The sequence below is a fragment of the Helianthus annuus genome, chromosome 4 (assembly GCF_002127325.2).
Source record: "Helianthus annuus cultivar XRQ/B chromosome 4, HanXRQr2.0-SUNRISE, whole genome shotgun sequence".
Lineage (NCBI taxonomy): Eukaryota > Viridiplantae > Streptophyta > Magnoliopsida > Asterales > Asteraceae > Helianthus > Helianthus annuus.
The window spans coordinates 49,074,372-49,096,881 of record NC_035436.2 but is presented as its reverse complement, the minus strand read 5'-3'; the positions used below and the strand labels follow the sequence as shown (position 1 = coordinate 49,096,881).

At 43.0% G+C, this 22,510-nt stretch overlaps 1 protein-coding gene across 1 annotated transcript; it reads left to right on the top strand.

Moving 5' to 3' along the window:
• Positions 1–13,064: 13,064 nt before the first annotated feature.
• On the top strand, positions 13,065–14,315 carry LOC110933378 (receptor-like protein EIX1). The gene has a single exon (XM_035989306.1). It carries the CDS (start codon positions 13,065–13,067, stop codon positions 14,313–14,315), a length of 1,251 nt encoding a protein of 416 aa, XP_035845199.1.
• Positions 14,316–22,510: the final 8,195 nt, after the last annotated feature.

The window sequence follows — 22,510 nt, the reverse complement described above, 5'->3', positions numbered from 1 at the left end:
TTGGCCATTTCAGTCCATTTTTCAAAAATGCGCCATTTTCCTCCCCGACGTTCTGGAAAGGTGCCATTTCAGTCCAAAAATCATAACCCAGTTAAGTCAGTTTGTAAATAAGGACTAATTGTGTAAATTTGTAACATAAAGGACCATTTAAGGAAAATGGCGCATTTTTGAAAAATGGACTGAAATGGCCAAAGTGACCAAACCACAGGGACGAAAATGGCACCAGTTCGTCTCTCTCTCTAAACCACCACCACCATCACCTTCACCTCCACCGCCGCCGCACCAGTTCCCACCACCGCCACCACCTTTTCTATATCTACACTCTCCACCACCTGCGTCACCAGTTCCCACCACCGCCACCACAGCAACTGCCACCACCACCACTCCGATCTGCCACCAACATCTCATACCACCATCTCCACCTCGTTCACCACTAACACACCACCACCACCACCACACCTGCCTTGGCCGCCATCAACATCTCAGGCCACCGTCACCGCCTCGTTCACCACCGTCACCATCCAATCCATAACCTGCAACAACTCCGACGAACCACCTCCGACACATTTCAATAACCACCTCTGTTCTTCGCCATAACCACCACCCTCCTTAAATTCCGTCATCATCTCCGGCTGTTTTCAACACATCACCACACCATCACCTTCAACTTGTTCGACCACATTCTCCTACAATTGTTCCGGTCACTCGAACCTAACCTCCTGTCATCATCTTCTTCACCGTTCAACGCCGTACATCATCTTCATCTCCGGTCATCATCTCTGTTTTTCTCCGTCATCATCCTCACCGTTCAACCTCGTCGTTCTTCGTCTCGGTCTGTATCTCCATCATTCATCGTCTCACCACTGAGTCCTCTGATCACCTCCGACCACCGTATCACCGGCGAACCACCATTCCGTTCCGTTATTACCATTCTCTGCCGATCATAATCATCTCCGACGACCTCCGATCATCCTCCCCGTCGAACACCACCATAAACCTGCATCATCCCACCTCCGTTCACCTTCTGGTTTGCGTTTTTCATTTTTCATTCTTCAACAATCGTTGAAAAAGATCGATTGCGGCGGCAGAGATCATTAAATGACGATGATGACGTTGATGGTGGTGGTTTCGGCGGCGGCGGTGGTGACCACCGGTGTAACACCCCCAAAATTCCACCTGCGGAAACCTCGCGAGGCGTGTTACGCATCAGAGTTCGAGCCACCAATCACATTGAACCAATGATAGATATTAAATAAGTCATGACATTAACTACTATTATAAAATGTCAACATGTTATCAATTCTCAAAAGTTGTGTAGCGGAAGCATGTATTAATTCGTTTAGTAATAGTTTCACGATAACATTCAAAATCAATGTAACGTTTATAAGTCACCCAAGAGTCTCGATCCATGACCACTCCAGCACTCCCAGATAGCAAGTCCATGTTCCAAACGTTAATGACCTACAAGCATGCAAACAAGTGTGTCAGACTACGCTGGTGAGTTCAAAGTGTTGCTTACGTGTTGTGTTACCAGTTATATGTTAATGCGATTCAATGATACGTTACGATGTTGCTCAAGTTAGTTACCCTAGGGACTATGCCCTTACGTAACCGAGGAGTGTGCCTCTTAGCAACCCACTATGTTGTCCAGTTAGTTACCCTAGGGGAACCGCCCTTACGTAACCGAGGAGTGTGCCTCTAAACAACCATAGTGAAACCCAGATAATTAGTACCTAATAGCGCTATCAACCAATTACCCCCATTGCCCTCCAGGCAATAACCAAAACCGATTAAGTTGTTTACCCAAAGTTTCCCTTCCAAATGTTTACCAGTTGTCCCAAACCACCGGGACGCATGCTTGAGAAAATGCAATGAACTCACCTTCGGTTGCTCGGTAAGACTTAGTTACTTGTTTTCAGTTGTTCAATCAAATCCTATCGTGGATTACCAGAGACAGTCAGTTACACGAATTCACAACCCACATGCCTAGTTACATGTACTACTCAAACAACAAATAAATAAACATATAGCATCTTGTACATCCTACTAAGCATCCAGATCATGGTCATGATATATCTACAACACTAGTTCATGTCTCATATTCTATTTTACGCATTTAATAATGAATACCATTTGCAAATCCGCATAACAGGTTAGTCCTACCCAATTCCCCAGGTTCGGGTACCCATTACCCGCCCCCTTATGCGGCCCAACAGGCTCGGCCCAACTGCGGCTGCTTGGAGTCCACCCCTCCCTATCCTACTGTGGCCCAAACCAAGTTCTATAATTCGCCCGTTTAATTACGATCAAACCCCAATCCCTCGTGCATCTATACATCATCGGTTATCATTAAACAGCCATTTAATTACATCTAGCCAACTTAGTTGCATAATTCCTTATTCATAGAGTTTAATTCACAGAATTCATACAAGAGTATAAAACTTGCATAAGAATTGCACATAACCAGTTTCTTTGTCATATCATCATGCTTTCACATGATATCAACAACAAGAATAATTATTCTTTAATAGTAATACCCAAGCCATTCCCCCATTGGACCTTCATTCGGTCCATTAGATAATCACCACCTCATAAAGATCACATGTATATAATAATTATTATTTTGTGAAAAAAAACATGGCCATTCAACTTAACATATAAGGAGTCACATGCATATCATAGACAGTAGCCGCCAAATTGAGAAGGGTCCCTATTCTAATTGCTTAGACTTTCAGAACAGTACACACACATATTCGTGGCCGCCCCTTTGTAACCAATCAAACCAAGCACATAAAAGGGATCACATGATAAAATATAGTAGCCGCCATATACATCACACACACATACTAATATTCACGCATCAATTTAATCAATAATTCACATGATTGTCAACGAACGATTGGCCAGTTATACGGCAATTTCTTTATTAACTAAACCATACAACCACATCATCTCACATGCTTTCACACAACATAAAAATAATCAGTGAATACTAACCTAATACTGGATGCACGAATAGAGACTTCGAGTATGGAGGGTTATCTGTGCCGTGTGCAGGAGGTAGGAAAAAGGGTAATGTTTGTTATGATTTAAACTAGTCGTAATTTGATTTAGAGAAGGCTACATATGCCCATATCAATAAGGATTAGGATGTTGGGCTTATTACTCAACTAAACGGATAATACAAGAGTTGGGCCGGTTATCAAAATGGGATTGACTAGAGATTTAGGCTTGGCGGACTTCAACCTATCAGCTTATCGGGCCTCATAATGGACTTAACTAATTGTAGTATGTTAAGTATGTAATTGCTAACTAATTGTAGTGAGGACCGGCCCAATGGTGATATAGCCCACTAATACATTTAAACATAATTATGGCGCGTTTACATTAATTAACTAGTCGTAGCGAAAATGAAGGAGGAATAACGAGGAATCAAAGTTAGCGAGACTAACCTTAAAAGTTCGGGTTGTCACATCATCCCCAACTTGAAGGAAATTTCGTCCCGAAATTGGCAAGCGTCAAGTATGAGAGAAATGAAGTGAGAAATTAGAGTTGTTGCGGGTTTTGCTCAGTTGTGACATCATCCCCAACTTGAAGGAAATTTCGTCCCGAAATTCACCAGTGATATCAAGAGTTGGTTCAATTCCTTGAACAATTGAGAACATTGAAGTTTTAACCCATCCTTTCGTTCCTATGTGAACTTCAGTCCACGCTACGAAGTTTAACAAGCTCTCACGATTGTCATATGACTCATGCTAGCGGACCTTGACTTCTTAGCCCATGCTTTCGATAGATTCCCTGACATATACAACTGATCTGATGACCTCAAATTCCGGTAAGGGTATCTCCAGGATTTCATCGGGCAACCACTGCCTTAAACCTAGGGCATACATGCCATTACGATAGTTATCCCGTTTCATCAATTAGCCTGAGTTTGTGAGCCAAGTCACCGTTTGTTCCAGTAATCCGAATGTCTCACGCGTCGTAAAGTAAGGTTGCCAAAGAATGGGACCCAAATGCGTCCAGTTATGTAGTAAGCGTCGTCTGCCTTCTGTTCTAATCGCTGTCGTGAGCCACGTATGGCTTCGGCTTTGACATTTTCGGGTTTCAATGCTTCCACCTGAGCATTTTGTATTTGTGCTGGAAGGCTAGGCTGAATCGTAAGCTGTAGCACTCGCACGCGCCGAGGTAAAGTGTCCTTCCGACTGAGGGCGTCAGCCACATCCTTGGCCTTTGCCTGGATGGTACTTGATAACGCATTCGTAATCGTTCAGTAGTTCAACCCATCGTCGTTGACGCATGTTTGAATCCTCCTGCTTAAGAACACGCTCGAGACTCCTGTGATCGGTGTAAATCGTGCACCTGGTACCGTACAGGTAGTGTCGCCATATCTTAAGCGCGAAAACTGCAGATCTCAACTCTAATTCATGCGTCGTGCAGTTCCGTTCATGAACCTCATAAGCAATGACCTTGTCGCGCTGCATTAACACACATCCAAGACCTTGGACGGATGCGTCACAATATTCTACGAAATCGTCCGTGCCCTCTGGCAATGAGATAATAGGTGCGCCGCAAAGCCTATCCTTTAGGTGCTGAAAAGCAGTCTCCTGGGGATCTCCCCACGGTAGGTGACACCCCTCCGTGTCAGTAGTGTAAGTGGCTGCGCAATCTCTGAGAAGTCCTCGATAAACCGTCTGTAGTAACCTGCCTCACCCAAGAAATGGGTGTATCTCTTGTTGGCGTACGTGGTGCAGGCCAGTTCCTGGTCGAGTCTACCTTGGATGGATCGACATGGATCCCATCCTTGTTCACTACGTGGCCTAGAAAGTAGACTTCACGAAGCCAGAAGTTGCATTTCAAAAACTTAGCGTACAGTTGTTCCTTCTGAAGAAACTCCAAAATAAGGTGTAGATGCTGCTCGTGTTCCTCCTGGCTCTTGGAGTAGATCGGAAATGTCGTCGATGAAAACAATGAAGAACTTGTCTAGTTAGGGTTTGCACACCCTGTTCACAAGGTTCATAGATACAGCAGGTGCGTTCAATAATATCAAACCATCCATCATATCAAACATAAAGTATAGTAGCTAAAATAATTCATAAAACCCAATACGATTGATGTTCAAACCAAACTTTGTTTGAGTAGCGAAAACATAATAATGAAAACCCAAAATAAGTTATAAGTTCAAATATCGTTCATTGCGTCCCCTTGTCCTAACACGAAAGCTCGACCTCTTGCCCCGTTGCCATTGCTGTTGTTTCCAGCATTGTCGTTATTCTGGCGATTGTTGTTGTTGGCATTCTGGTTTAACTGAGGGCAATCCCGTTTAAAGTGACCCTCATCACCACACTGATAGCACCCCTTCCTGAAGCCCTGGTTCTGCTGGGGTGGTTGCCCCTGTTGTCCTTGGTTCTGTTGGTTCTGTTGCTGCTGGTGTTTGGGTTGTGAGGCCCTACAATCCCTGGCCTCATGGCCTGACTTACCACATTTGTTACACGTCCGACCACACGATCCCCAATGATGATAGCCACACCTGTTGCATCGTGGCTTCCTCCCTGCATACGAACCCTGGCTGTGGTCGCTTTCCTGGCCTGGATTGACAGAAGACGACTGGCTGATGTTGCGGCTGCTGTTGTCTGGCCTTTTCTGAGTCTGGCCAGCACCAGATGCTTTGTCATGATCACTCCACTTTCGCTTGTTATCATTAGTGGACGCAGTGGCAGTGGGTGTGGCAGCAGTAGCGGCCGAAATACGCGGAGGTAACGATTCGCTTTCCACCTCTTGGTCCACAATCTTATGAGTCAGACGAACAATCTGTGTCAAATCATTGAGATGGGCTGCAGTGACCAAGCTCTTCACACGCGAAGGCAACCCTTTGATGAATAATTCAATCCTCCGGGACATAGGTCGGGATAAGTTTGGGCACATGTCGGCCAGTTCATACGATCGTTTCACATACGCTTCGACTTCAGATCCAACCATCTTCAAGTTGTAGTATTCGTTTTCCAACTTCTGGACCTCGTCCCGAGGACAGTACTCTTCCCTGATCAGCTCTTTAAAGTCTTCCCAAGTTGTGGCATTCGCGGCCTCAATGCCCAACAACTGCACTTGGGCGTTCCACCATGTTAGGGCACCATCAGCCAAGGTACCCGCAGCATATTTCACCCTGTCCCCAGCGGGACAGTTACAGATAGCGAACACAGACTCTGCTTTCTCGAACCATCTCAGAAGTCCCACAGCCCCTTCAGTCCCGGTGAAGGTCTGTGGCTTACAGTCCATAAACATTTTGAATGTACACGCAGGCTGGTTAGGTTGAGGTTGCGCTTGTTGACCAGCTTGATAGGCTGCTAAAGCCTCAGCCACGCGAGTATTGATTAGGTCAGTCAGCTCAGCCTGAGTCATGGTGATGTTACCACGTCCGTGTCCTCGTCCACTCATGTTTCTATAGTTGGGAATAAACCGATTTAGGAATCGAAACGAGATAGGAGTCAAGTATCATACTGATATTTACGTACTACCAAGTTCACACATAGTAAGGCAGAACCCTTCTCACGCTCGATAAGCCTCACTGGGACTTGCATGCACCCCGCGTTATTATTAAGTGTGCACCCATAATAATAAGGCAATTTGCATGTTTATCTCAGTGCCTCTTAGCTTGCGCTCAAAGCTTCCCCCGTTCAAACAACACAACAGATGATATCATAGTTCTATGGTTTACATGAGTCGAAGAGTAGTGTCACACTATCAAGTCACTATGGTGTTAAATGTTTCAGTTCATGTAAGCTGTGAGTGTGTGACTGCTAAGCAAGTAATGCATAAAGTGAGAGAGAGACGAACCTTGCAATCTGGAGCTGAGTGTCATGATCGATTTTCGAAGTTGTTCGGTTATAGTCTGGTTTTACAAAACGTTTTAAAACCTAGTTCACTATAACCAGTGGCTCTGATACCAACTGTAACACCCCCAAAATTCCACCTGCGGAAACCTCGCGAGGCGTGTTACGCATCAGAGTTCGAGCCACCAATCACATTGAACCAATGATAGATATTAAATAAGTCATGACATTAACTACTATTATAAAATGTCAACATGTTATCAATTCTCAAAAGTTGTGTAGCGGAAGCATGTATTAATTCGTTTAGTAATAGTTTCACGATAACATTCAAAATCAATGTAACGTTTATAAGTCACCCAAGAGTCTCGATCCATGACCACTCCAGCACTCCCAGATAGCAAGTCCATGTTCCAAACGTTAATGACCTACAAGCATGCAAACAAGTGTGTCAGACTACGCTGGTGAGTTCAAAGTGTTGCTTACGTGTTGTGTTACCAGTTATATGTTAATGCGATTCAATGATACGTTACGATGTTGCTCAAGTTAGTTACCCTAGGGACTATGCCCTTACGTAACCGAGGAGTGTGCCTCTTAGCAACCCACTATGTTGTCCAGTTAGTTACCCTAGGGGAACCGCCCTTACGTAACCGAGGAGTGTGCCTCTAAACAACCATAGTGAAACCCAGATAATTAGTACCTAATAGCGCTATCAACCAATTACCCCCATTGCCCTCCAGGCAATAACCAAAACCGATTAAGTTGTTTACCCAAAGTTTCCCTTCCAAATGTTTACCAGTTGTCCCAAACCACCGGGACGCATGCTTGAGAAAATGCAATGAACTCACCTTCGGTTGCTCGGTAAGACTTAGTTACTTGTTTTCAGTTGTTCAATCAAATCCTATCGTGGATTACCAGAGACAGTCAGTTACACGAATTCACAACCCACATGCCTAGTTACATGTACTACTCAAACAACAAATAAATAAACATATAGCATCTTGTACATCCTACTAAGCATCCAGATCATGGTCATGATATATCTACAACACTAGTTCATGTCTCATATTCTATTTTACGCATTTAATAATGAATACCATTTGCAAATCCGCATAACAGGTTAGTCCTACCCAATTCCCCAGGTTCGGGTACCCATTACCCGCCCCCTTATGCGGCCCAACAGGCTCGGCCCAACTGCGGCTGCTTGGAGTCCACCCCTCCCTATCCTACTGTGGCCCAAACCAAGTTCTATAATTCGCCCGTTTAATTACGATCAAACCCCAATCCCTCGTGCATCTATACATCATCGGTTATCATTAAACAGCCATTTAATTACATCTAGCCAACTTAGTTGCATAATTCCTTATTCATAGAGTTTAATTCACAGAATTCATACAAGAGTATAAAACTTGCATAAGAATTGCACATAACCAGTTTCTTTGTCATATCATCATGCTTTCACATGATATCAACAACAAGAATAATTATTCTTTAATAGTAATACCCAAGCCATTCCCCCATTGGACCTTCATTCGGTCCATTAGATAATCACCACCTCATAAAGATCACATGTATATAATAATTATTATTTTGTGAAAAAAAACATGGCCATTCAACTTAACATATAAGGAGTCACATGCATATCATAGACAGTAGCCGCCAAATTGAGAAGGGTCCCTATTCTAATTGCTTAGACTTTCAGAACAGTACACACACATATTCGTGGCCGCCCCTTTGTAACCAATCAAACCAAGCACATAAAAGGGATCACATGATAAAATATAGTAGCCGCCATATACATCACACACACATACTAATATTCACGCATCAATTTAATCAATAATTCACATGATTGTCAACGAACGATTGGCCAGTTATACGGCAATTTCTTTATTAACTAAACCATACAACCACATCATCTCACATGCTTTCACACAACATAAAAATAATCAGTGAATACTAACCTAATACTGGATGCACGAATAGAGACTTCGAGTATGGAGGGTTATCTGTGCCGTGTGCAGGAGGTAGGAAAAAGGGTAATGTTTGTTATGATTTAAACTAGTCGTAATTTGATTTAGAGAAGGCTACATATGCCCATATCAATAAGGATTAGGATGTTGGGCTTATTACTCAACTAAACGGATAATACAAGAGTTGGGCCGGTTATCAAAATGGGATTGACTAGAGATTTAGGCTTGGCGGACTTCAACCTATCAGCTTATCGGGCCTCATAATGGACTTAACTAATTGTAGTATGTTAAGTATGTAATTGCTAACTAATTGTAGTGAGGACCGGCCCAATGATGATATAGCCCACTAATACATTTAAACATAATTATGGCGCGTTTACATTAATTAACTAGTCGTAGCGAAAATGAAGGAGGAATAACGAGGAATCAAAGTTAGCGAGACTAACCTTAAAAGTTCGGGTTGTCACATCCGGAGCTCCGGTTCCGGCGGTGGTGGTGTGTATACATTATATATATATATATATATATATATATTATATATTTTATAATTATATTAATATTTATACATTTTACTTAAATGGTCCTTTATGTTACAAATTTACACAATCAGTCCTTATTTACAAACCGACTTAACTAGGTTATGATTTTTGGACTGAAATGGCACCTTTCCAGAACGTCGGGGAGGAAAATGGCGCATTTTTGAAAAATGGACTGAAATGGCCAAAGTGGGACCAAACCATAGGGACGAAAATGGCCGTTAACTCTAATTTAAAAGATATGTAAGTTTATGGTGTTTGTACTTCATGCTCCATTAGTGTTATTTGTTTCTTTGGCTTGTACTTTATGTTAAAGGTTTTGTAAAGTTTTGTGTTGGGTACACGTGGCTTCTGAGGTGTCCCTCTCTTCTATAGTTGTTCTCTATTTTAGGATTCATCTCCTCTTAGGTGGTTTCAATATTAAATGTTTTGAGAAACGACGGTGGGGTTTCTAGAGAGAAACAAAGCAAAAAGGTCTGGTCTTGATGTTGTGGTCGGCTTTCCAGCCACCCATAGCGGCGGTGGACCTGTGCGATCTTCTCTATATCTCTTTTTAGCCGACAACCATTTGCGGGACCTATTAAGGTCTGGTTTTGTACACAGAGAACATGGTTTTTAGAGAGAGAAACATCTCCTATTTGCCGGCATCTCTAATTTCATAATTTGGTAGTGGAACTTTAGGTTATTTCGGTGTTTTGGATATGTTAATTCATTTGGGGCGAGACTTGGAAATTGACAGGAGATTTAAAGCAAGAGAAAGTCAATATGTTCACATGAATAAAATGGGTCATCAAATTAAATCCTATATGATTAAAAGATGTGAACCATAATAGTTTTTTAAGGTTCGACGCCGCCGCAACGCGCGGCGGGTCAAAACCCTAGTTACTATTACTTTACTAATAATATTAAAGAACATCATGGAAATCACTGTAGCTAACGTCACATCGTTGCTACGGTGTTGTTTTGAGTAAAATGCACGAATAGTTCATGTGGTTTTGCAAAGTAACACCTACAGTTCTCAACTTTTGGAAATTACACCGGTGCTCCCTATGGTTTGACAGTTTGTTACTCGGATAGTCCCTGGAGTAGACGACGGTTAGTTTTCTCCGTTAAGTGGATGCGAAATGACAAATTCACCCTTCATCTTCTCCGCTCTATAAAAACAAAACAACCCCACCCCAACCCCACCTGCCCCCACCTTTCTCTCTGTTTCCCCTCACCATTAACCACCAACCAGCTTCGCCATTAAAACACACTTCACAGTTCATGATCTGTGACCTCGAAAACGGGAGGGTGATGGCGAACCCTTTCGAAAAAACAACCATAACCACCACGCCTCAACAACACAACACGATACAGACGATAACCACCACCATCATCAAAACTGGCATAACAAGTTCTATAACATGTCCAAGATCCAAACAAGTTCAAACTAGTAACACATTACAAATTCTAGAACAAAACACACAATCGCTACACGAAACAAACCCCTAACATAGGTTTTTTTAACCTTTATCCCTAGAAAGCAACAGAACCTTAAAACTTGTTTTTCAGAGCTTCACTTCTTTATCAAAGATAGAACTGAACGGAATACTCGGGCCTTCTTTTGCCCTTGCGGCAGCCCTCTCCTCAAGCCTTCTAATTCTTGACGGCAGCCCACACACATAGTCTTGAGCTTTACGCCCTTCACCCGAAAGCTCGGTTAGATCCGCCACCTTCCACCGACCCACCAAAAACTCCAAAATTTCTTCTTCTGAACGACTGTGCAGTGTGTTTTAATGGCGGAGCTGGGGAAACAGAGAGAAAGGTGGGGAGTGGGTGGGGTTGGGTTGGGTTGGGGTTGTTTTGTTTCTATAGAGTGGAGAAGATGAAGGTAAATTTGTCATTTCACATCCACTTAACAGAGAAAACTAACCGTCATCCACTCCAGGGACTATCCGAATAACTAACTGTCAAACCACAAAGAGCACTGGTGTAATTTTTAAAAGTTAGGGACTATATGTGTTATTTTGCATAACCACAAGGACTATCCGTGCATTTTACTCGTGTTTTTTTATGGTGTAATTTCCTTAACCTCTACCTTAAGAATTTCAAATCGACAGTTTTGTTTTGTCCTTTACCATGTTCTTCTCCTTTTTTGTTTGCCCACGCTCACCACTCAAATCCCTAATCTAACGCTGGTAGCATCCTTTAGTCTGTAAAATCTTTTTTAAGTGTTACGAATTGCGATCGGGCGGCGGTGGGTGGACTCCGATGCTGGCTGGAACAACTGAAGATCGTCAGGCATTTACGACAGTCAATTGAATTTGTAGACTGGAAAGTGAACTTAGAGGGAGAAGATAGATAGGTCCCATCTGTGTAGGTTGCATGTGTATGCCGGACCAAATCTGTGATGGTGGCGAAAAGGGTAAAAAGAGAGAGTAGAGAGAGAAGAACGTGAATGAGTCGGTGGCGGACAAATTGGCCGGTGGTGGTAGCGGGGTGTGGCGGAGAGGTGATCTTGAACAGCACATGGTTTTTAACCATCCATACCCGATTAAAATAACTAGAGTTTAAAAGGACAATCATACCCTTGCATAACAATTAGCGCTCCCTGCCACGTGTTGGGCCAGGATCCGTTCTCACACTTTTCACCGTTCTCTCGTAATCCCGTTTCTATATATATAGGATGGGGTTCTAAAGTAAACAATAGTGTATTTGTGAACTGAGTGAACAAATCCTAACCATTGATTTACATAATCAAATCGTAAAATACACTAGTGTATTTTCATCATCAAATCCTGGTTAAATCTTAGCTATTGATTTACACTTGTGTATTGATAATCAATAGATAGGATTAGTTCACACAGTTCACTATCAATAAATTACTAAAATTATATGGAAATGATATTTTAATCAAAATTTAAAACTTTGGCAATTGATCGGAAGTTGCCATGCAACAAACTGCAGCCAACCACATTTTACTCGTAATGTGCTATTAAGTCAAAAGTGCACCAATTATTCCTGAAACGATTTAAACAATGACTCTAAATCGTCTCTTTAAGTTTAAACCGATGTACACGCTATACTTTAGAAAAATCAGGATTAACATTTACTAATATTTATTTATTTAGTTTTTTCACCTTTTTGGAAATTTTATTTTGAACTTATAATCTGCTTTTTAAGTTTAGACCAACGTATACGTTATAATTTAGAAAAATCAGGATTAATATTTACTGATATTTATTTATTTAGTTTTTTTTTTCACTTTTTTGTAATTTTTAATTTGAACCTAAAAAATGATCTTATGATATGCTATATATACCCCTGCTTGTGTCTGAACTTTCACTTACTTCAAAATGGAAATCAATATTCCTTTTGTCATTTTTACATTCCTCTTCTTCCAAACACTTGCCTTAAGCAGCAACACGATTACGACTTCTTCAAATGTTACATGTATCGAAAGGGAGAGGCACTCTCTTCTTGTATTCAAACAAAGCACAGACGCGTATAATTTTCTTTCAACATGGAGTGGAGCCGAATGTTGTGAATGGCGGGGAGTTTGGTGTGACAGTTGAAATGGTCATGTTGTGGAACTTGAGCTTCATAACAAATCGCTCCAAGGTGAGTTGAGTCCTTCGTTACATAATTTGAAGCACTTGCGCTACTTAGACTTGAGTGTAAACAGCTCTTTCTCAGGAAACATTCCTAAATTCTTAGGGTTGTTTCAACATTTGAAATACCTTAACATGTCAAGGTCAGGTTTTAGCGGAGTAGTTCCTCATCAACTAGGAAACCTCTCAAGGTTACAATATCTTGACCTTGGAAATGACTTAGCTAGTCGTAATTCGTCAAGAGCGTTTTTCATGAATGATTTGAGATGGGTGTCTTCTCTATCGTCGTTAAGGTACTTGGATTTAACAGCGGTAGCCATTGGTAAAGATATTAATTGGTTTCATCCAGTTAACATGCTCTCTTCGTTGCTTACATTGAACCTTCAATACACTTTTATCAATCTCCCTTCCAATGAATTCATCAATTTTACGTCCCTTAATTCACTTGATCTCTCTAGGAATGACATCAATTCCACCATTCCTATGTGGTTATCAAACCTTACTGGCCTCATGCATCTAGACCTTAATCGAAACCACTTCCATGGTAAAATTCCTGATTCTGTTAGAATGCTCAGCGCTCTTGCCTACGTCGACCTCTCATCCAACTCATTTGATAATTTGACGGCAGATCTGCTGTGTAATATGAGAAACCTCGTTCACCTGGACCTCTCGGAAAATTTCTTTGAAACCTCGATGCCAGATATGCTATCTAATTTGAGCAGCCTCACTCATCTGGACCTTTCGAGCAACATGTTTTATGGTCCTATACCTGAAAGCTTAGGACTACTCTCGAGTCTAGAAGACCTATATCTTTATTACAACCAATTGAGTGGGAACATTCCCATGAGTCTTGGGCAACTTTCGAAGCTCAGAAATCTAGTTCTTTCAGGTAACTCATTGGTCGGGGTTCTTTCGGAAGCCCACTTCACCAAGCTAAAGAATCTAACTCAACTGGACTTGGACTGGAATTCGTTAGGGTTTAATTTCAGCTCTGGGTGGATTCCTCCATTCCAACTGCGAATGTTTTTTGCCCATTCCTGCAACATCGGACCACACTTCCCGTATTGGCTTCAAACACAGATAAATCTTCAGGGGTTAGATATTTCTAACTCAAGTATTAGAGATACGATACCAGAGTGGTTTGAGAACATCTTGTCTGGTATTATTTTCTTGGATTTGTCTAATAACCAGATCGGTGGCAAACTACCAGATTTATCTAATAACCAGTCAAGCCTCCGGATGCTCAGGATGAACTCGAACAAATTTGAGGGATCACTAGCTACATTTCCGTCAAATTTGTATGCTTTGGATCTCTCAGATAACTTACTTTGGGGATATGTTCCTCAAACAGATGGAACATTGAACCTGTTAGAAATCTTCGAATGATAAAACTTGTTTCTGCAGAAAGTTCTAAGCGATAATGTTCATAAATGAATTGATAATTTTACAGATCTGTTAATGTTGATATATATACGTACAAGACATAGGAATGTTATAACTACCCTAAAAAATAAAATAATAATAATAATAATAATACTGGACATATATATCTAGCTTATATGCATATATATTTGAAGACATATAATACCGGACATATATGTATATTTATATGTCTAACACCCTCCCGTAAGCTAGATTACTTCTAATGACATACGAAGAAGCTCTTTAAGTCTAATGAAGTCCCTTGGTTGTAATGCTTTTGTCATAATATCAGCTATCTGATCTTTTGTTGCGCAGAAGATCACATTTAATTCCCTTTTCTTGACAAGATCTCTGATAAAGTGATATTTGACCCTTATATGTTTGCTCTTCCCATGATAAACGGGATCCCTAGCCAAACATATTGTGGACTTATTATCACAGTATAAAGGAATTGGAGAATCGTTATTGTCTTGCAAATCGTCCAAAATTCCTTTGATCCATAGTGCCTGACAACCTGCTAATGACAAAGCCATGTATTCTGCTTCCGTTGAAGACAAAGCTACTACCTTTTGTTTCTTTGACTGCCATGAAATGGGACCAGAACCTAAGTGAAATATATATCCGGAGGTGCTTTTGCTGTCATCCATATCTCCTGCATAGTCACTATCACTAAAACCTATAAGAACCTTCTTTCCTCCCTTGGAGTATGTAATCCCTTGATTTTGTGTTCCTTTGATATATCTAAGTATTCGTTTAGCTGCTTCCCAGTGATTTCTCCTTGGACTCTCCATAAATCTGCTAACTTTGCTGACCGCAAACATGATGTCTGGTCTTGTGTTAGTATGTCACACCCCCAAAATCCACCCGCGGATAACACCCGCTTCGAGGGCGTGACTGACCAGGATCCAGCCACCAATTATACTAAGCATTGGTTAATATCGAAGTAATACTTACTAATCATGAGATTAGCAATATCAAGTTCAGAGTTTAAAGTTTTAAAGTTCAGAGTAAAAAGTAGCGGAAGCATAAGTAAACAGTTTTAAACAAAGTTCAAAAGGTAGACATGATAAATGCCCAACAGACGGGCCGACGACCACTACACATCCCAAGCAGCTGCTCCAGTCACTGGCCACCTGCAAAGCATGCAGTAAGGGGGTCAACAATAATGCTGAGTGAGTTCACTAGTTGTCCAGTTTTAATTACCAAAACTCGTTTCACCAGTTAATTTATCCGTTTATACATGCCATGGGGAGCTACCCCAAAAGTTAGCGACTAAACTGTTTTCCAATACCGAACACTAGGTAACCGAATGCGTTTCCGCAGGATGCCCCGATGTCAATGTTCTATCATCATTGACGGATGCCTGAGTACATTAGTTCACGACCGATCCCATACCATGGCACGGTGTGAGGCTGGTAAAACCTAAATAGCGCTATCAACTAATAACCCGTTCGCCTGGCACCGGCGACTAATCGGTATTATGTAGTAGGGACTTGAGTGATAGAGTTGCGTTTAGTGCCGTTAGTTGCAATCCGTATAAACAGTAATTAACTAAAAAGGTTTCCCAATACAAGGGAAGATAAAGTAAGTTTGTTTCCCAATAACTAGGGAAGGAATGTAGACGGTATCCCCTTTACAAGGGGATAGGGTTGTTTTAGTCTCGTGTCCCAAACCACCGGGACGCATGCTTTTAAGTTGTGAACTCACCTTGGGTTGCTCGGTATGATACGTTACTTGGTTAAGTATGTTGGTCACCACGTCCTAACATGGTTACCAAATATGGGTCAAGTCGGGTACAAGTAAACACGTATAGCATGCACGTATACAAACAGTTACAGGCAGAAATACAAACAGTAACATATACACATGCAGTAGCAGATCAAAGTGAAGTCCAGTCAACAGTAGGCCCAACAGTTGAAGCTCAAAACAACAAGACAAACGGTCAAGGCCCAATAACATAAAACAGCCCAGTCGAAACTAAGGTGGTTGCGACTCGCAACCGAGGTTGCGACTCGCAACTGCGGTCTCGGTCCGTCATGCTTTGGTTACGACTCGTAACCGGAGATTGCGACTTAGCAGGTTTGGTTGCGACTCGCAACCAGGTTTGATGCGTGCTGATTGCGACTCGCAACTGGGAGGTTTCGACTGGTCACGCGTGTTTTCGAGTAGCAACCAAAGGTTGCGACTCGCAACTGTGATAACGTGCATGGCAAACTTCTAGAACCTGCAGACTTGTACTATCCAATGAAATTGCATTTTCATGTAAAAGTTGTACCATTTCCACTAAAACATGTTTGTTTGTCTGATCATTAGCCAAAACAGATCAAATATACACATTTCAAAATATTTCAAAGGCATTCAAATTGTTCTTCATGTTCATCATCATTTTACATAACATTCAAGCAATAATCTGAAAATCATTCAAACAAAGACATATTACTAAAACCGTGCACTTAAAACCTCATAATCAAGCCCTTGATATGATCATTCGAGCAATTTGCACATATCCGAAACATACATTTATAATGGCCACAAACCATCTAAACTTCCTAACAAATCGAGATACACACAAACATCTTTTTAATCATCAACATTAACAAGCACAAACCAATAAGGATCATATAAAAGCTCAAACACTAACCGGTTACCCATTTAACACATTTTGATCCACACAAACATGTCAAACAAACATCATCCATACACAAGAATCATAGTAACACATAACATATATTTGCCCTAGTGACCTTATGAACATCTAGAAAGAGCTAAAACCACTAACCGGTTATAGATTCAAGATGTGCGGGTATGATGGATCGATGGATGAGCTTCCGGTTGGCGGTTCCGAGCTAAAGCCGAGTATGTTCTTGATGTTGGTTGAACCCGAGAAGAAGGAGAAGGATGAGAAGAGTGGTCTTGGTTGTTAGAACTTTAGGGTTTTAGGGTTTAGTGAAGAAGATGAGAGGAGAGTGTGAGAAGAGAGTGTGTAAAATGATTAAGGGAGGTGGGGTTGGGTTTATATAGTGCACCGAGTTGGGCTAGGGGTTTCCGGGTTGGGTTTCTCGGCTACACGGCCTTAACCGGCCCAAGTGCTTCACTGTTCACTCGAGACCGTGGTCTCGAGTCGGGTCTCGGGTTTGGTTCACATATATATAACACTTATATATATATACATACACATAAGTAAATCGGCACATAACACATAATAACAAATAGTTTTTCATATATTTTTACTGTTAGTCGATTACGTACACGTTCGTTACATCGAAAGGTTATCCGGAAAGATCCGAGGTGTCACATTATCCCCAAGTTTTAGGAACTTTCGTCCCGAAAGTTAAGGCAGCCACTGTCAAGCTAGTGTAAGTGAAAGCGTTTCAACGGGGTGTCACATCATCCCCCCGTTAGTTTGGAATTTCGTCCCGAAATTCGTTCGTAGCTTCAGTGCTGGGGTTTTCGTTAGGGAACAACTGGGGATACTTGTGCTTCATCTGGTCTTCCCGCTCCCAGGTATACTCTGGGCCACGTCGCGAGTTCCAACGAACTCGTACAAGAGGTATCTGGCTACGTTTGAGGATTTTGATCTCTCGATCAGTGATCTCAATCGGTTCCTCAGTAAAGTGTAGCTGTTCGTCAATCGTCAGTTCCTTAAAAGGAATCACAAGTGTTTCATCCGACAAACACTTCTTCAGGTTGGATATGTGAAAAACGTTATGTACCGCACTCAGTTCTTCAGGCAGGTTCAGTCTATAAGCAACCTTACCGATCTTCTCGGTAATTTCGAATGGTCCGATATATCGCGGATTAAGCTTGCCCCGTTTACCAAAGCGAACCACACCCTTCCAGGGTGAGACTTTAAGTAGAACCCGGTCACCGACCTGGAATTCCAATGGTTTCCTACGCTTATCAGCGTAGCTCTTCTGACGGTCACGAGCTGCCGCCATGCGTTGTCTGATCTGGGCAATCTTTTCCGTTGTATCTACCACCATCTCTGGGCCCGTGATTTGACTATCACCGATTTCCGCCCAGCAGAGAGGTGACCGGCATTTACGACCGTACAATGCCTCAAAAGGTGCTGCCTGAATACTAGTGTGGTAGCTGTTGTTGTATGAGAACTCTACTAACGGTAGATGCTTCTCCCAATTCTTGCCAAAGTCGATCACACACGCTCTAAGCATGTCTTCTAGAGTTTGGATGGTACGTTCAGACTGTCCATCCGTTTGCGGGTGATAAGCAGTGCTCATATCCAAACGTGAGCCAAAGCATTTGTGCATAGCTTGCCACAGTTCCGAAGTAAATCGAGCGTCTCGGTCGGAAATAATTGAGGTTGGCACTCCGTGCCTCGAAACTACTTCCTTTAAGTAAATCTCTGCCAAGGTAGAAAACTTGTCTGTTTCCTTAATAGCCAGGAAGTGCGCGGACTTGGTCAATCGATCTACGATTACCCAAATAGCATCATTTCCGCGTTGAGATCTAGGTAGCCCTGTAACAAAATCCATGGAAATTTGCTCCCATTTCCATTTCGGGATTTCTGGTTGTTGGAGTAGACCTGCTGGCTTCTGGTATTCTGTCTTGACTCTCGCGCAAGTCAAACATTTGCTAACGTATGTTGCTATGTGGGCCTTCATACCAGGCCACCAGTAGGTAGTCTTTAAATCATGGTACATCTTGTCCGAACCAGGATGTACTGAGTAGCGGGACTTGTGGGCTTCGTCCATCACGAGTTCGCGTAAATCTCCAAAGAGTGGAACCCAGATACGCCCTGTCACATAGTAAGCACCATCTTCTTTCTGTTCCATTTGCTGTCTCGATCCACGCAGAGACTCAGCCCTGATGTTTTCCGGCTTCAATGCTTCAACTTGAGCATTTCGAATCTGGGTAGGGAGGTTAGACTGGATGGTAAGTTGCAGTGCTCGCACGCGCTTTGGTATAGTGTCCTTTCGGCTGAGGGCGTCTGCCACGACATTGGCTTTGCCCGGATGGTATTTGATGGCGCATTCGTAGTCGTTCATGAGTTCGACCCATCGACGTTGTCTCATGTTCAATTCCTTTTGCCTAAAGATATGCTCGAGACTTCTGTGATCGGTGTAAATGGTGCACTTGGTACCGTACAGGTAATGTCTCCATATCTTAAGAGCAAAAACCACTGCTCCTAGTTCCAAGTCGTGCGTCGTGTAGTTCTTTTCATGCGTCTTGAGTTGTCGTGAGGCGTAGGCAATAACTTTCTCGCGTTGCATTAACACGCAACCGAGTCCATGAATAGACGCATCGCAGTAAACCACAAAGTCGTCAGTGCCGTCAGGCAACGTGAGAATAGGAGCGCTACAGAGGTTATCCTTAAGCCTCTGAAAAGCAGATTCCTGCGCTGCATTCCACTTGTAGGCGACGCCTTTCTGAGTGAGTGTTGTGAGAGGTTGTGCAATCTTTGAGAATCCCTGAATGAATCTGCGGTAGTAGCCCGCCAAACCCAAGAATTGGCGTACTTCAGTGGGAGTCTTAGGCGTAGGCCAGTTCTTTATCGATTCGATCTTAGCTGGGTCGACATGAATTCCGTTCTTATTAACTACATGGCCGAGGAAATGGACTTCTCGAAGCCAGAAGTCACATTTAGAGAATTTGGCGTACAGTTGCTCGTTGCGAAGAAGTTCGAGGATAAGGCGTAGGTGCTGTTCATGCTCTTCTTGACTTTTCGAATAAATCAAGATGTCGTCGATAAACACAATCACGAATTTGTCGAGGTAAGGCTTACATACGCGGTTCATAAGATCCATGAACACTGCAGGCGCGTTGGTCATTCCAAAAGGCATGACGAGAAATTCATAGTGACCATAACGGGTCCTGAACGCAGTCTTAGAGATGTCTTCGTCACGTACCCTCAACTGATGGTAGCCTGATCGCAGGTCAATCTTTGAATAGTAGCTCGATCCTTGCAACTGATCGAATAGGTCGTCGATGCGCGGGAGAGGGTAACGATTCTTGATGGTAACCTTGTTCAACTCACGATAGTCGATGCACATTCGGAATGTGCCGTCCTTCTTCTTGACAAAGAGCACTGGGGCTCCCCAGGGTGATGAACTAGGACGGATAAATCCTTTATCCAATAATTCTTGTAGTTGCGTAGAGAGTTCCTTCAGTTCTGCAGGGGCTAGACGGTACGGTGCACGAGCTATGGGTGCTGCTCCAGGAGCTAGCTCGATTTGGAATTCGACCTGACGGTGGGGTGGGAGTCCAGGTAGTTCCTCAGGAAATACCTCGGGATAGTCGCGTACTACAGGAAAATCTTCAATCCTCTTTTCCTTATCGTGGGCGTGGGTGACAAGTGCTAAGATAGCGGTGTGCCCTTTCTGCAAACACTTCTGGGCTTTTAGAAGCGAGATAATGCCTGTGACTTCTCCACCTTTGTTGCCTTTGACGATGAGGGGTTGACCAGAACGACGAGGTATACGAACTGCTTTCTCTTGACAGAGGATCTCAGCGCGATGTTTGGATAACCAATCCATACCAATGACGACGTCGAAGCTTCCAAGTTTGACAGGGAAGAGATCGATACTAAACGTATGGCCAGACAATTCTAGGGTGCAGTCGTGGATCACGTGCGTGGCCTCGATGTTCTTACCATTAGCTATCTCGACGGTGTGCTTAGAACTTAATAATGCAGGCGAGTGCTTAAGTTTCTTACTAATGCGAAGGGATACATAACTGGCATCGGCACCGGAATCAAATAACACAGAAACATAACGATCATCAAGTAGGAACTTACCCGCCACGACGTTGGGATCGTTCCTCGCTTCTCCAGCTCCAATCACGAAAGCTCTGCCCCTTGCATTTCCAGCATTGTTATTCTGCTCATTGTTCCCAGCTCCCTGGTTGTTGTTGCGATTCTGATTCAGTTCAGGGCAATCCTTTCGCATGTGCCCTGTTGCCCCGCATTTAAAACAAGCTCGGTTGTTTCCCTGCTGCTGTTGCTGTTGGGGTTGTTGCTGATTCTGCCTTGCTGGGAACTGACTTCTGCAATCCTTGGCTTCGTGCCCCATCTTGTGGCATCGCTGACACTGACCCTTGTTACATGCCCCATTGTGGTGCCTGTTACACTTGTTGCACTTAGGGTAGTTTCCCCGGTAGCCACCCTGTTGCTGAGCGCCTTTGTTGTTGTCAGTTTTCCTTTGCTGAGCTGGGGCTTGAGTAGGGTTAGCATCCTTGCCCTGATTTCCATCCCACTTTCGTTTTCCATCACTAGAACTTCCTTCCGCATCACTGATCCTTTTGGGCAACCTGCCCTCTTCCACAGCCTGATCCGTGAGTTTGTGAGCAAGTCGAACGATCGGCTGAATGGTAGTGTGGTTGGCTGAAGTTACATGGCTTCGGATTTCTGGGGCCAGACCCTTGATGTACAGTTCGATCCTTCGGTACATGGGTCGAGACATGTTTGGACAAAGAGCAGCATAGTCGTTGGACAGCTTGGTGTAGGTCTCAATCTCTGACCCAACCATCTTGAGTTCATAGTACTCATTCTCCAGCTTGTGGATGTCATCCCTGTGACAGTACTCTTCCTTGATCATATCCTTGAAATCTTCCCATGCAGTAGCGTTTGCAGTCTCCAAACCAAGCATTTGAATTTGCGCTTTCCACCATGAAAGTGCGCTTCCCTCTAGAGTACCAGTAGCAAACTTCACCCAGTTAGCAGTTGGGCATTCACAGACAGCAAAAACAGCTTCGACCTTCTCAATCCAGTGCAGAAGGCCTATGGCACCCTCCGTGCCATTGAAAGGAAGAGGCTTGCAATCCATAAAGGTCTTGAAGGTACAAACACGTGGTTGCACAGGTGCAGGCTGACCTGTTGTGAGGAGTGAAGCGAAGTAGGTTTAGAGGCGAAAAGACGATGCGGCGGTAGGATCTAAACATCCTAAGACAACGAGTTTACCTATAGGGTGAGCTGCGAAAGCTGCAGCCACAGTGTTGAGCAGGCTAGTGAACTGAGCCGGGGTCATGTTGACGTTTCCTCGTCCGCGTCCACTCATTGTCTTCATAACCAGAAAACATAGTATGAGTGCGTGATAGCGAGAATAAGATAGAAGAGAGAAGATGTATCTATCTAATCAGGCAACTAGTACGTATAGCAAAGCAGAAAGCATAAGACAAGTAAGCAAGTAACTATGGGTCCGAGC